Here is a 13,538-nt window from a genome sequence, read left to right as displayed (position 1 = left end):
AAGTTTTAAATTGAAGTCTGCAGGCAATCTTTGACAACGTACACTGCATGAAGGATTGGGATTTTTTTACCCTCACACCTGTATGGTGTCATCAATCTAACATTGTCTGTAGCAAACAGCTTCTAAGTGCCATGAAAACAAATCAGAGATTTTATTAAGCTGCTAAAGAAATGTCAAATCCCTTTCTTTCCCCTTGCTCCTCTGTTTCCACTGTGACCTCTTGTTCCTTTAACTTCTTCCACAGTTGTAGCCCCGTCACACACTGCAAACTTCAACATCTTTGGTTCACATAGACTTTGGTTTTCTCAGCTATTTCTTCAATTCCATGTCAAATAATTGCCTGCTGTGTTCATGTGATTCTCCAAAAGTGTTAGTTACCATGTACGATATCTCCTGTAATATTCCTGGTCCTAATCCTTCTCTTTTTGCCCAGTCTGTTAATTCCTTATCTGCCTGCTCCTGATCTGACCTGCTTGTATTGTCTGCATCTTCTTTCTCCACTGCTTTTCTCTTGTGTAATCTCACCCAAACCATCCTCCTCCCTTCCACAGGTTACCTCTTTCATTCTCCCAAAAAAACTTGTTTTTCACCCTCCGGACCCACCTCTGCACTCACACACGAGGGTTTGCACTTTCCAAACATTCCCAGACAGGAAAAGTTGTAGTGAGGGTCCCCTCCCCAGTTGTACCTACCAAGTCCTTTCTATGCCGCCCTCCTTCATCTTCATCTCATTTGAAGTACATGCTGTCTTTTTGTTCTCATTAATGCTGTTGTCCCGTTTGACCAATCCCCCAATTTTAGAACAACTTTGCCTCTTGGCTATAATTTTTCCCATGACTTGTCCACTCTCCTTCTCGGTGATTTTACCATTGCAATGATTTTGCAAAGGATGTTGACAACAACCTTTCTACCTTTAACCTCTCTATATCTTTCCCTCCTCTGCTCTCAGCACAGGTCAATGTCCGAGAGATCTCATAACCTCAAACAAACACTATTTTCTAACTCCCTCATTTCACTCCCAGTCACCCAACTCTTTCTAAACTCACATCTCCAGACCAAGCTACCATTCTATATAACTGCATTCTGTCCTTGGTTCTTAATAAAGTGGTCCCTGCCACCTTCCACTCCCCCTGTCCTGCTAACTCTAGTTTATGGCACAACAATCACACTTAACATCTACTTTATAATGGAGGCAAGAAATCTGGCCTCAATAGTAACTTCCTTGATTTGCGAAACCAAACTACAATACTTTACCAGTACTTACTGTTACCAAGCAAAATGCTTCTCAGCTGTAATATCCACACAAAGTCCAGCCCACTTTGTATTTCTGCCACAACTGACTCCCTACTAAACCCAACAACTTCTCCATCCAAAACAAAACCACCAACTTTAAAGATAAAATCATTAAAATAGGAAGTAACATCTCAGTTTACATACCACTCCAACTACAATATGGGTATTCGGCCCTACCCAAATGGGATTCCACACTCTCCTTCACCCCCCCCAGAAGAGTAATATCAATAATACCAATGTCCAAGTACACATAGCATTTACAGGGCATTAAATCATAACAAGCCTTATACAAGCCTTAACAAGCCGGAACAGTCAACTGAAAAAAGGCAGGTTGTACATAAGTTCACCCACAAACCAGAAAGTCAACAACAGTGAAGGAGATTTTCAGCTATGTAGGGATGTGAGATGTTCACACTTATTGGTTAGTGTCTACCACAAGTAAAACATAAATAACTGGTGCCCTGGCGAAAGCGTCTAGGTGTTCCAAGGTTTCCTGATACATACAACTAAAATGAAGTGTAGAGCTAGCTTGTTACCTAAAATAAGCTAAATTGTCTAAAAGAACTTGGTAAGAAAAAGGTTTGAGGACACATCACATATTGCAGTACAGGCTGCATACCTGTAGACCAGCCAGGATGGCCTAACTGACCCCTATTCACCACCAAAGGTACTACAATGGGCATTTGAGCCTTAAAATGTGACTATGGAGCAATGTAAGAAAGTCACCTGGTCCAAAAAAAATCACATTTTTTAGATCACCTGCATAGGTAGTGCGTCATTTACTAAGGAGGAAATTGTAGCATAATGCACTATGGGATGAAAGGAGCCCAGAGCATGCAGTATGAGTTACAAGATCAGGATCTGCAGCTATAGTCCTGGTGCCCGAAACCACAATTTTGTGGAATCCATGTTTCCATGGGTCAGAACTTTTTGTTAGTACAGTTAGGCAGGTAGTTTTATGTTTGGCGTATGTATGTAAAGGGTAAATATTTGTTAGTCCTGTTTAGAAGACAAGTGAAGCAGGACTACCTATATTGTAAAAAGGGATTTACAGGGTAACAAACGTAAAAAAAGCAAAGTTTTATTTTACAAAACATTAACCATCTTGTTGAACATATACATTTGAACATAGACCATGATATCATAAAATCAGTCATATAGATAAATAGCTTTATTCAAACAATGTTATTCAAACTGATGTTTTTATCAAAGATGAGTCATCAAAAGGAGTTCATAATGAATATGGTTCTTCCAGTCACTGAAAGGACAGGAATTGTTACTTTAAATAAACTCCACACGTTTCGCAGGTCTTGTCTGCTACATCGGGAGTTAGATAGCTACCACTTTTCAAAAGTACAATAACATTGCTGACAAAAATCAGGATAGCAATACAAATCTGTAAAAAGAAAAATATATAAGAATTCCCACTGAAACAAACAAGCACTGCAGAAAGTCCTTTTTAGACATAAATATATATTTTTGAAACCAGAAGTTATATTTACTGTGAATATCAAAATTACCTAATGGATGTGCAATAGTAAATTTCCCACCAAAGTAAATGGCCTGATAAAATGAAATATAATTAATAAAAGGCAGCTCACATTGACCCTGGGGTGGTAGACAAACGATCCAAAGCAGGGCTTTGATATGAATATACCCACTACAAAGATAATACAGATAAATTATTATGGAATTGCTAAATACTTTTTCAAAATGGTTATTCTGCATATTATTAAATTAGTTTAAAAAGAAACTTAAGCTACGTACACACGTCAGATTTTTATCGCCCGATAATCGGCATCGGCCAATTATCGGGCGAAAATCTGCCGTGTGTACAGTCGGTGTCGTCCATCGTCCGGACGACCGACCTGCCGGATCCACGGACGATGGACGACAGCCGATCCTAATGAAAGGGAAGGGGAGAGCGGGCAGCAGCGTGCCGCTCCGTCGCTCTCCCCCTCCCCTCTCCATAGAGCATGAATGGTGCTGTATGTACAGCACCGTTCATGCATCGTGCACTCCCTTGTCGTTGGAAAGGATCGTGAAAGATCCTTTCCAACGACAAAAATTGGAAGTGTGTACGCAGCTTTACAGTTTTGCTGGTTGATATAAATCATCATAAAGGTTCCAAAGTGTAGAGGATATATATGGTTGTTTAAAGTATTTGGGGCAAAGTTCCAGGTAGCTAGGTCAAATGGTCCTGAATATAATTAACCTCCTGGGCGGTTTATTTCTGTCTGGATTTACAGTACATTATATTTCACGAAAATGTATTTTATAGTATAATATATTGGTATGAGTATAAAAAAGTTTGAAACACAAAATCATGTCAAAATAATAAATTAAATGAATTAAAAAAAATAGATAATATACTCATACTAATATATATACTGTAAAATAAATGTTCATGAAAAACAATGCACTGCTTTTACACATATAACTCCAATGTATTGCATTCAATACAGTTATCTTGTATTGAATGCAATACAAATGGATTTGAATTTCCCGCCCTGCTGGCAACGTCTTCACACACCGATGTCTCCGGAAACTGCGGCCAGAAGGAAGAGGGACATTGCGGAGAAGGACGAAGCAGGACACTGGCAGGTCAGGTAAGACTCGATTTACTATTACTTCCCATAGGTTTACCCACCCCAAGTGTGACTCTGGGTTACTGCTTTCAGCATTTTTTTTCTACTCGGAGTCACACTCGGGATTACTGCTCAGGGGGGTAAATAAACAATGTTAAACATTTAAATTCCAAATATTTAACCTAATATGTAAAAAAACACCATTATAAAGTACACATACCTGTCCTTTGATATGCCCAAGTTCAACCAAGCAACTTCCAAGAAAGTAGATTAAAAAAGATTTCCATGGATATAAAGTACTGCTTCCTTACAAAGCAGTCAAAGCTAGCAGTCTAAACTAGTACTCATCTACCTTAAATTTGCTTATAATCATCCCACGATCACCTGGGGGGACCTGTCTGTCAGTTTAATGCTACTCTCCTGGTGAACACCGAATTGGGCGGAAAAAAACATGCACAGTCCTGGAATGCAAATGCACTTTATGGCTGTGGATCAGCTGACACAGCTGCACAACTCCAGCAGTGATTACTCATTGTGCAGTGACATATAAATTTACTGACATTACTGACTTCAAGAAAAATATTTACTATTTCATTGTTTACTATTATTTTATATATATATATATAATAACAAATAAATATAATAAATATAAATATAATAAAAATATATATATTTTTTTATTATATTTATTTGTTATTTTTTCAGAACCTATTTAGGTAAACGATCATATTTTATTTTGGGACCTATTAAAACAATTTTAATATTTCCCAATAATCATATTGACCTTAAATTACAAAATGGGTTGGAAACAGTACATTATTCAGTCCAGGAGACTAGTCACATTTAATATATAGATCCATTTGGATTCCTTTTGTATTATGATTTTGCTCCAATCACCTCCCTGGGTATCTGGGAGTACCTGTTCCAATGCTACAAACGGAATCATATCAGTGTTAAAATTATGTTGTACGCCTACATGTCTACTTAAGGGAGTTGTAATCTTTCAATTTTGTATTAAGTGTGTTCAAAAATTCTATTTTTAAATTGACATTGTTTTTCCAATTTAAAAGCTTCCGGATTGGCAAATAGCCATATATATGATTCCAACAAAATTACAGTTGGTCTTTTGGAATGTACAAATCCAAAATTGAAAACGTGAGTTTATTAATAACAAATTCTGCGAATATCAATATGATTAGCATTAAATTCTGTAATGAATCTCTTTGTATTTTGTTTTTGTTCTAATTGAGATTGCGGAAAAAGTAACTCTTGCCTATTTTTTGCACTTGCCTTTTGATAAGGTTTTCTTTAAATTTTCTTGCTATAAACCTTGGCTTGAACAGTAAATTCTATATTGGTGAAACAGTTACTGCGAATTCATTGATATTGCGAATACGGTATACTTTTAATAAGAGGAATGCAGTATGATTCTCATCAAATTCCGTTTTGGATATTAATATCATGAAACAAGCTGACAATTCATTAGCATCAACATTATACCGCAAATCTACAGCGCGTAATACCATTCTCTTTTCCACTAGTGCACACTATCGTTTTTTTTTCCAAAATGTTATAATTTTTTAAAGGAGATGCATCCACATCTTACATCTAATTATTGTATAGGGAGATCAGGGAGGCAAAAACTGAGAACACTAGAAGTCAACAATTGCAATATTTAAGAATTAATTTGTGGAAACACAAAAGTGGAAGTGGAAGCACTTAACACGACTACTGATCCTACTTACCATTTCCAATTATCCTAATTTTAGATTATTTATTGACTATTACTTATTTATTCGTTGATCAGAGAGCATGTACAAGGATGGACCTTCTCGCATGTTGCATGTGCAACAATTCCTGCATTTCTATACAAGCATTCCTTTACTAAGTATAATGCTAAAATATATTTTTTTAAACATTTAGCACAGCAAGGTCATTTTTACAAACAACAAACATACCATCAACGGGATCATTCTGCCGTGTAACACATAGGAAATATCCAGCACCCACTTCCGTGTAAGCTAACATAGAGAGCTGCAGAGAAATGGTCATATAACAGCAGCGTTAGATGAGTCATGTTCAGGTGTAAAGAAAAACAGTTCAGCAAGCACACACTTTCAGTTCCAAAAGCGGTATTGCATGACTTGCAGAAGAAATCTTTTGCTAAACACAGCTATTAAATGACCAAGACAAACTCTGCAGTTGTTTCTTTTTGCATATCAAAGCACAGCTTGGGCCAGAAGTAAATGAATGTCTAGGTCCCATAAAGATTTTTTTTGCTTTGTTTGTGATTAACTCACAGTGAGGATTTTATACAGTAACTGACACCACACTGCCTAATAATATGTTGAGACAAACATCTGTCCTATTTGTATTTATTAAATAATCTACCTGTTCTGATTTACATACAAATTCAACTTAAGAACAAACCTACAGTCCCTATCTCGTATGTAACCCGGGGACTACCTGTAATTATTGTTCTCCTTCTTTGTTGTACATTCTACATGCATTCAGCCATGGTAATGGGCTGGATAGAAGCAACAATGATGCATATTTGATTCCCAAAGTAGCTACATTAAAACACAGCCCCCTTCATTCTGCAAAATTAAAAACTGTACTGGAATCATAATTATTATCAAATCAACAATAATAGTTGTCAGAAAGTTCCAGTGTTTCTTTGTATTTGGGGTTAGTGAAAAAACTGTCCCTTACTGTAGAAGTATGTCAGTGAAAAATGATTATATTGGTGGTCAGTGTAGTGCTCTCTTTCATTGGGATATTGGTGAACAGTAAAAAAGCAACCTTCTCAAATTGGTAAATGAGAACAAAATTAAATTGTGAAGAATGTCTTCTATTTTAGTGATCAGTATGGTGCTCTTTTCATCGGTGTCAGTGAGATTAAGGTCCACTTATATTAGTCATCAGTAGAAAATAGCCTCTTGAACTGTTCGTCAGTGGAAAGAACATGTTATTTCATGAAAAGGGTGTGAGGTAATACAACCTGGGGTTTCCCGATAGGCAGGTGAAGGCAGGGTAAATTTAACAGGGGTGCACTGTTAGGTGGGGTTCTCTAGTACTAAATGGGGCAGCCAATGCTGGGGGCTAGGTACATGAGCTGCAGTTCAAGCTACAAAGGGTGCAGAACAGTGTGCAGAACAAATGATGTAGTACAGGGTAATTAGGGTACAATGCAATGGGGCTGATTTATTAAAATTCTCCAAGACTGGAGAGAATACACTTTCATTAGTGAAGCTGAGTGACACAGCAAACCTGGAACCGATCTGGTCCAGGACTGAAAACATTTGCTAACAAATAGTAAATGACTTTAAGAAATACATTTCAGGTTTCCTGGATCACTCAGCTTCACAAGTGAAAGTGTATCATCACCAGTCTTAAGCTACGTACACACGGCAGATTTTTATCGCCCGATAATCGGCATCGGCCAATTATCGGGCGAAAATCTTCCGTGTGTACAGTCGGTGTCGTCCATCGTCCGGACGACCGCTGTCAAGATCTATGTTCCTTTGTATCTGTGAAGGCTTGTAATCTATTATAATCAACCATAATAAACCCAAATGAAAACAAGGAGCAATTTTAAGCCACCAGCATTTTTTTCTTTCATCATCTGGCCTTATCTTTTGAAGATAGGAGCTTTGATATTCCCCTACTCTACTCAAAACAAAAAACTGGCCTACACTTTAAAGCTGAACTCCTGGCAGATATAAAAGTTCTACAATGAAGGCAGCTCTGTAAATGATTATTACATAGTTACATGTATTTTTGTAAATGCAAGCAATGACAGGAAACTAGCTGAAAGAAAGCGAAAGCAAATTGACAAAGCGCTGACCTCATCATGATTATACCTTACACCATCAAGCCGAAGGCTGCATGGAATAGGTCCCAGATGAACTGGGCTTAGGTAAAGCTTACTAAATGATGCTGGCCAGCAAAATGAGGACATCTAGTAGTAGAAAAAAAGACTATGGGGTCAATTTTAGGATTACATTAAATATTGTAGCACAAGCTGTTTTTCTTTTTCCTTTTATGTTCCTTTTTTATTGTTATGATTGATTTGAGCTTAGCTGTACATGACCATGCAGGAAAGCACAAACCAGGTCTTCCTTTGGGTAATATTACCAATAATGCAGCCATGTATTATCAATATTATATTTTAATTCAAGCCTAAAGTGGACCTATCAGCACATTTATAACAAAATATTAATGGGTGGTTAAGCCTTCTATATAATGTAAAAATGTGTTTTGTTTAAAAAAAAATGTTTTGTTTATTTTGTTTATAATGTAAAAATGTGTTTTGTTTTTTTGGGGAAGCCTCTGAAATCTGAAAGAAGAAAGGAGGGGCCCATGCCCACTGTCCCATCTGCACCAGAAAAAAGGGAGAGGCTGGGATGGCAAAGGACTTAGTGCACTCAGTTTTCAGAGGGATCAGGGGTTTTGGACCAGTAAAAGTGGTTGTTGTTTTTTTGTTTGTTTGTTTTTAATTTAACGTTCCACTTTAAGTTTGCTTCTCAGCAAAATCTTCTGTTGTCTTTTTAAACAATGTAGAGGCTAGGCTGAAAGTTGTAAAGTAGATCTCCGGGCAAATACTAATATTTTATTATTATCGGATGGGGTTAAAGCCACAGCAAGGCTTTTAATGATATCTGTATCCTTGTTAGGAAGATTTACTCAGGAGATAGAAAACCTTACCCTAAGAAGAAGTCACACCTGTAAAAGTTGTCTTATGAAAAAAAACATTTTCTTTCAATGGACTAAAAGCACCTAAAACCTACTGTCTGTCACCTTTATTTAATATCTCTGTGATCACTATCCAATGGCGAGGGGTTCTATGATTGAATTATATCCTATATCCACCTGATCTCTGGTACTTTTCACAAGCCCCCTACCTAAGTGTCAGATTGGGAGAGAGATTTACAGATAACTCATTCTGATAATTGGACACAGGTATGGGTATTTTTATTTTATGATCATCTAACTTCAAAGCCGTAGAGGTTAACTACAAGCTGCTAATGCGGTTGTATTAGGCTCCTTAAATTTGTTACCTCAGCTCCTGGTACTTGCTTTCGGGGCAGTCAGGCTAAGGGTACTCTCTTCCAGGTTTGGTGGGAATGTCCCAAAATTCGTAGCTTTTATCCGCAGCTGGTATACACCATCTTGGATAGACTCATTCACAAGGACTCTAAAGAAACATTTCTTATTGTCTGGGTGGTGGCAAGTACCCCTCATCAATTCTGATTACTTCGGTTCATTTTCACAGCAGCTAGCCAAGTTTTGGTATGGGCATAGAAAGCTGTGATACCCACAGTTACCCAACTGAGATGTAAAATTATGTGGCACATAATGAATGAAAAGTTGCCTGCTGTTCTTAAGTATTCTATGGAGAAGTTCTGCAAAATTTGTGAGCCCGGATTCAGCATTAATTGTTCTCAAAAATTAATCCAGCTCTTTTCATTGTTTGAGGGATCCCAGAGGGACAGTCCCAAGACCCTTATTTTTACAGTTTGTTAGTTTGCACTGGAACCTAGTCCCTACCTCGCCAAGGTTTTTTTCTTTGTTTTTGTTCCCTGTCCTTGCCCTTGTTGTTGTTTTTCCTTCATAATTTAATCATTGTACTTATTGGTGTGATATTTTTCAGTGTATGCTCTACTATTGTAGTTTTTTTAATGCTTTTTACATTGTTTAATAAAAATCTATTGAAATAAAAAAAAAAAAAAACACTTTTTCACTAAAACCTTTTCTTATCAATTCTAGTTCTCATGACAATGGAAACATTTTAACATTCAGCTATCACATGGACAGGAAGGCTGGCATTCCTGGCATTTCCAAGAGAAAAAGATCATAGTAGTAGGTACAACACATAAGGGATGTAAAAAAGAAAATAGCACAATGCATGTCCTTGTTCTGACTGGCACTCAATCAAATAAAAAAAAAAGTTGATTGTCCTACCATATTTACGGGAAAGTAGCTCTTTTTGTACCTGATTACATTTGAATGAGGTCATCAATTCAATTGCAGCCACAATTGCTACTTGTTGCTAAAATGTTGATAGTGTCAAAAGAAGTTAGTGAAACATCATACACCACTGATCTCCACTATGGCTCATGATTTTTACCTCTCTTATCAAAATAAAACACTATATGTAAAGTGCTTATAATATTATGACTATATAATGTTATGATTGTGTCATTAATTTTGTGGAAGTAGTTGTAAAACAGCCATAGGGATTGGAAGTTCATGATTTAGTTATGATCATATCAGCAGCACATGTGCATGAAAAAAAAGTTTTGTTTTATGACCAATGGTGAAACAGCCATGATGTTACATAGGTATTCAGTGAAGCAATGCCTCTTTACATTTGTGTTCTGTGAAGAAATGCCCACTTACAATGGTGTTTAGTGGAAAAATGTCCCCCTTCCATTGGTGTTCAGTGGACAAAGCCCACCCCACATCACTGTTCAAAGGTGAAACACCCCCTAATATTGGCACTTAGTACAGAAATACCCCTTTACATTGGCATTCATTGACTAAATGCCCAAATACAATGGTATTTAGGAGAGAAATGCCTTCCACATTGTTGTTTAATGGACAAACTCCACACCATTTGCGCACACATTTTCACTGAGCACCACCTTGCATTAGTGTCCAATGGACAATTCAACCAACATGGGTTTTTAGCTGTGCAACTCCCCTTACATCTGTGTTGTGCCACCCAACAACAGTTTTCAGGAATGCCTTGTTTACATTGGTGTATAGATACAAAATTATACAAAATATACAAAATTGGAGTGTATTGAATATATTTCATTATTACATTGGTATTTGGTGAAGAAATGCCCCTCTCCTCACACACAATGGTGTTCGGTGGTGATCTCCTTACATTTCAGAAATGTCCCATTGCATAGGTGAACACTCAGCAATAAAGATATTAGGCCTCATTTATTAGGGCTCTCAAGGCTGGTGAGGATACACTTTTATCAGTGAAGCTGAGTGATGCAGCAAACCTGGAATGGAGTTCCTTAGAGCCATTTGCAATATGCTAGCAAATGTTCTCAATCCTGGACCACATCTATTCCAGCTTCACTGATGAAAGTGTATCCTCTCCAGGCTTGAAGAGATTTATTAAATCAGCCCAATGGTTGGAGGTTCTAATCCTACTCCACAATACAATAATATATATATATATTTACATCACTTTGTGATGTGAGTTAAACTGTCCTGAACAGGAACACAGATGAGCTGAGGTTTACATATTTGAAGGTGGAGAACATGTTTTTTCTGAATTTACTAATGTTCTGAAGTTGTCCAGTGCAAAGGTGAGTCTAGACTGATATGTGTTCCTTTACTTAATGGCCAGGTTCTGTATGTCTATATCATCCCATCGAGTGTCTTTAGGAAGCTATGCAGTTAGTTTTGGATTTACTGTCATTTTAAACACACTTTTGTAATTCCTTTTTTTTTTATTAAAGCACAATACAAATGAAAATGTTACTTAAAAGATTTTTTTCATTGTCTCTTCAGTTTGGCATCTTATGCTTCTGAAATAAAGTTAGAGACAGAAAGGAGTTTGTATTGGCGTTATACATTTTCTGGAGGAGGTAAAATCAGTTTTTTTCGTAATTCCGATTTGTATGATGGCATCTGTTTCACAGGAACAGGAACAGTTCTAATCCTTTTAACTTCATCTGCTATGTCATTTTGTAAAATAGTCAGGATGTCTTTTAAATCTTCTTGTCTTTGAAATAAAAACAAAATTACATGTTAATGACATTTATTCTGTATTGACTTGGTCAATCAACTATTAAAAATGAACACAGTGAACAGAGGGATTCATTACTGCTTGTAGATTACGTTTTGTGGATTACAGAATCACTATATAAGTAATAACAGGAAAAATACAGCATGTTGGTGTATTTTATGAATGCAAACATGTAAGAAAAAATATTTATGCCACCTACTGTATTTATGCAAAATAAATAGTGACATATACAATATGTATTAGGTGCACCCATCTTGCATTGCAGTAACATTATTTTAATGCTTTTGCCAGCTACACCATGATAGGTTGGATTATATTGAATATGAAGTTAATGTGTTTTTTAAAAAGGTACTTTTGCATTAGAAATATACAATGCCAAACATAAATACAAATGTTAAATATGGTGTAAATATGTATATATATTTAGATGTTTGTAGTAATTCAGTGTAAAACTTTGTCTATGGGCAGTAACGTTCAGTAAAAAAGGAAGGGTATTACTGGTATCCAGACTCAGGGTCTAATCCTAACTCCAAACCTCAAAAAAATCAACAAAAATAAAAATGTATTTGTGTTTTAATACACTATCAAGCTAAAAAACAATATTTGCAATAATGGAAGACCTGGTACAGAACAGATTTACTGGGCCTGATTTGTTAAAGCTCTCCTAAGGATACACTTTCATCAATAAAGCTAGGTTATCTAGCAAACCTGAAATAGATTTCTTTATATTAACTTATTTTATAGCAAATGTTTTCAATCCTGGACCAGATCCATTCCAGGTTTGCTGGATTACCCAGCTCCAGCTTTAATAAATCAAGCCCATGGGTCGTCTACCTAAAATGCTATATGCTATGAAATCAAGAACATTTCTTCTTTCTGTGATTTAATATTATTAAAAGGGGAAACTCATCCATTTTGTTTTAGATTGATTTAGAGCCCTGCTTTAGTCTTCTGTGTTGTAGTTGTTGGGATTTTTACATACTTCATGCCTCAGGGGAAACATCTTCACAAACAGTAATAAAAAAAAAAAAAAACCTGATAACTGATGTAACCGGAGTTATTACATAGTCAGGTTGAAAAAAGACACCAAAGTCCATCGAGTTCAACTACAAGGAAAATAAATAAACAAAGAAACCTGGAAATACTGAATGGACACACTGATACTCTAGATAAGGACAAAAACCTTTACAGACCATGGTTCATTTTACTACAATATGGCCAAAAATGCTTCCTGGTTCCCTAAGGCAATCGGATAGGATCAACAGTCTCTGGTGTCATTCCTTCTAAAATGTAACACCTATGTATATTTTGTGCATCTAGAAAAACATCCATTTTTTTCCTAAAAAAATCTATTGTTAATCATAGTTTGAAATTTTCAAAAATATGAATGAAAAAGATCCAGGGATATCAAATGACACAGTTGTAGAAAAACAGAAGTAATTAATCACAAAACAACAAAAACCAGCAGTAAGATTATTTTATGGACAAGTTAATATTCTCCTTTCTATCTCAAAGCTATATATAGAAATTTGTTTTAACCATCACTAAAATCTTAGCCATCTAACCCCCCTTTTGCACAAACAGCATGTGTGTCTATAACTGTAAAAATCAACTGAAACTTGACCTGGATCTTTGAGGAGCTGTAAGAGTGAATACCTTCATATTATAAATACCTAGATGGTCAGAGAAGGTTAGTTTACTAAAAAATCTTTTTAAAAAATAAAAAAGCAGTAAAGTGAATATGTGGATATATCTTCAGGATTTAAAGGGCACTTGCAGCCACAACTATTTCTTTTGAAAAAAATGGGGAAGGATTAGCATTCACGTTAGGAATTATTGTTGTTGTTAAAGAGGAATTATACTCAAAACTCAAAAAAACAAAA

The 13,538-nt window shown here is 36.2% G+C and overlaps 1 protein-coding gene and 1 long non-coding RNA gene across 2 annotated transcripts in view; both read right to left on the bottom strand.

Annotated features, from left to right (window-relative positions):
• The window catches only part of LOC140336080 (uncharacterized), a 45,267-nt gene that overhangs the window by 14,327 nt on the left and 17,402 nt on the right, over positions 1 to 13,538 (bottom strand). Inside the window, exon 9 of the mRNA XM_072419132.1 lies at positions 11,481 to 11,631. Coding sequence (XP_072275233.1) covers positions 11,481 to 11,631 — 151 coding nt within the window. The remainder of the gene's footprint in view (positions 1 to 11,480; positions 11,632 to 13,538) is intronic.
• On the bottom strand, positions 2,450 to 6,617 carry LOC140335801 (uncharacterized). The gene is made up of 2 exons (XR_011921761.1): positions 5,840 to 6,617; positions 2,450 to 2,689 (listed from the first exon to the last, which is right to left on the bottom strand). It is a non-coding gene; the product is annotated as an uncharacterized lncRNA (long non-coding RNA).

This window comes from Pyxicephalus adspersus, chromosome 7 (genome assembly GCF_032062135.1).
Source record: "Pyxicephalus adspersus chromosome 7, UCB_Pads_2.0, whole genome shotgun sequence".
Classification (NCBI taxonomy): domain Eukaryota; kingdom Metazoa; phylum Chordata; class Amphibia; order Anura; family Pyxicephalidae; genus Pyxicephalus; species Pyxicephalus adspersus.
The sequence above is the reverse complement of the archived record's forward strand: the minus strand, read 5'-3'. Positions and strand labels throughout refer to the sequence as shown.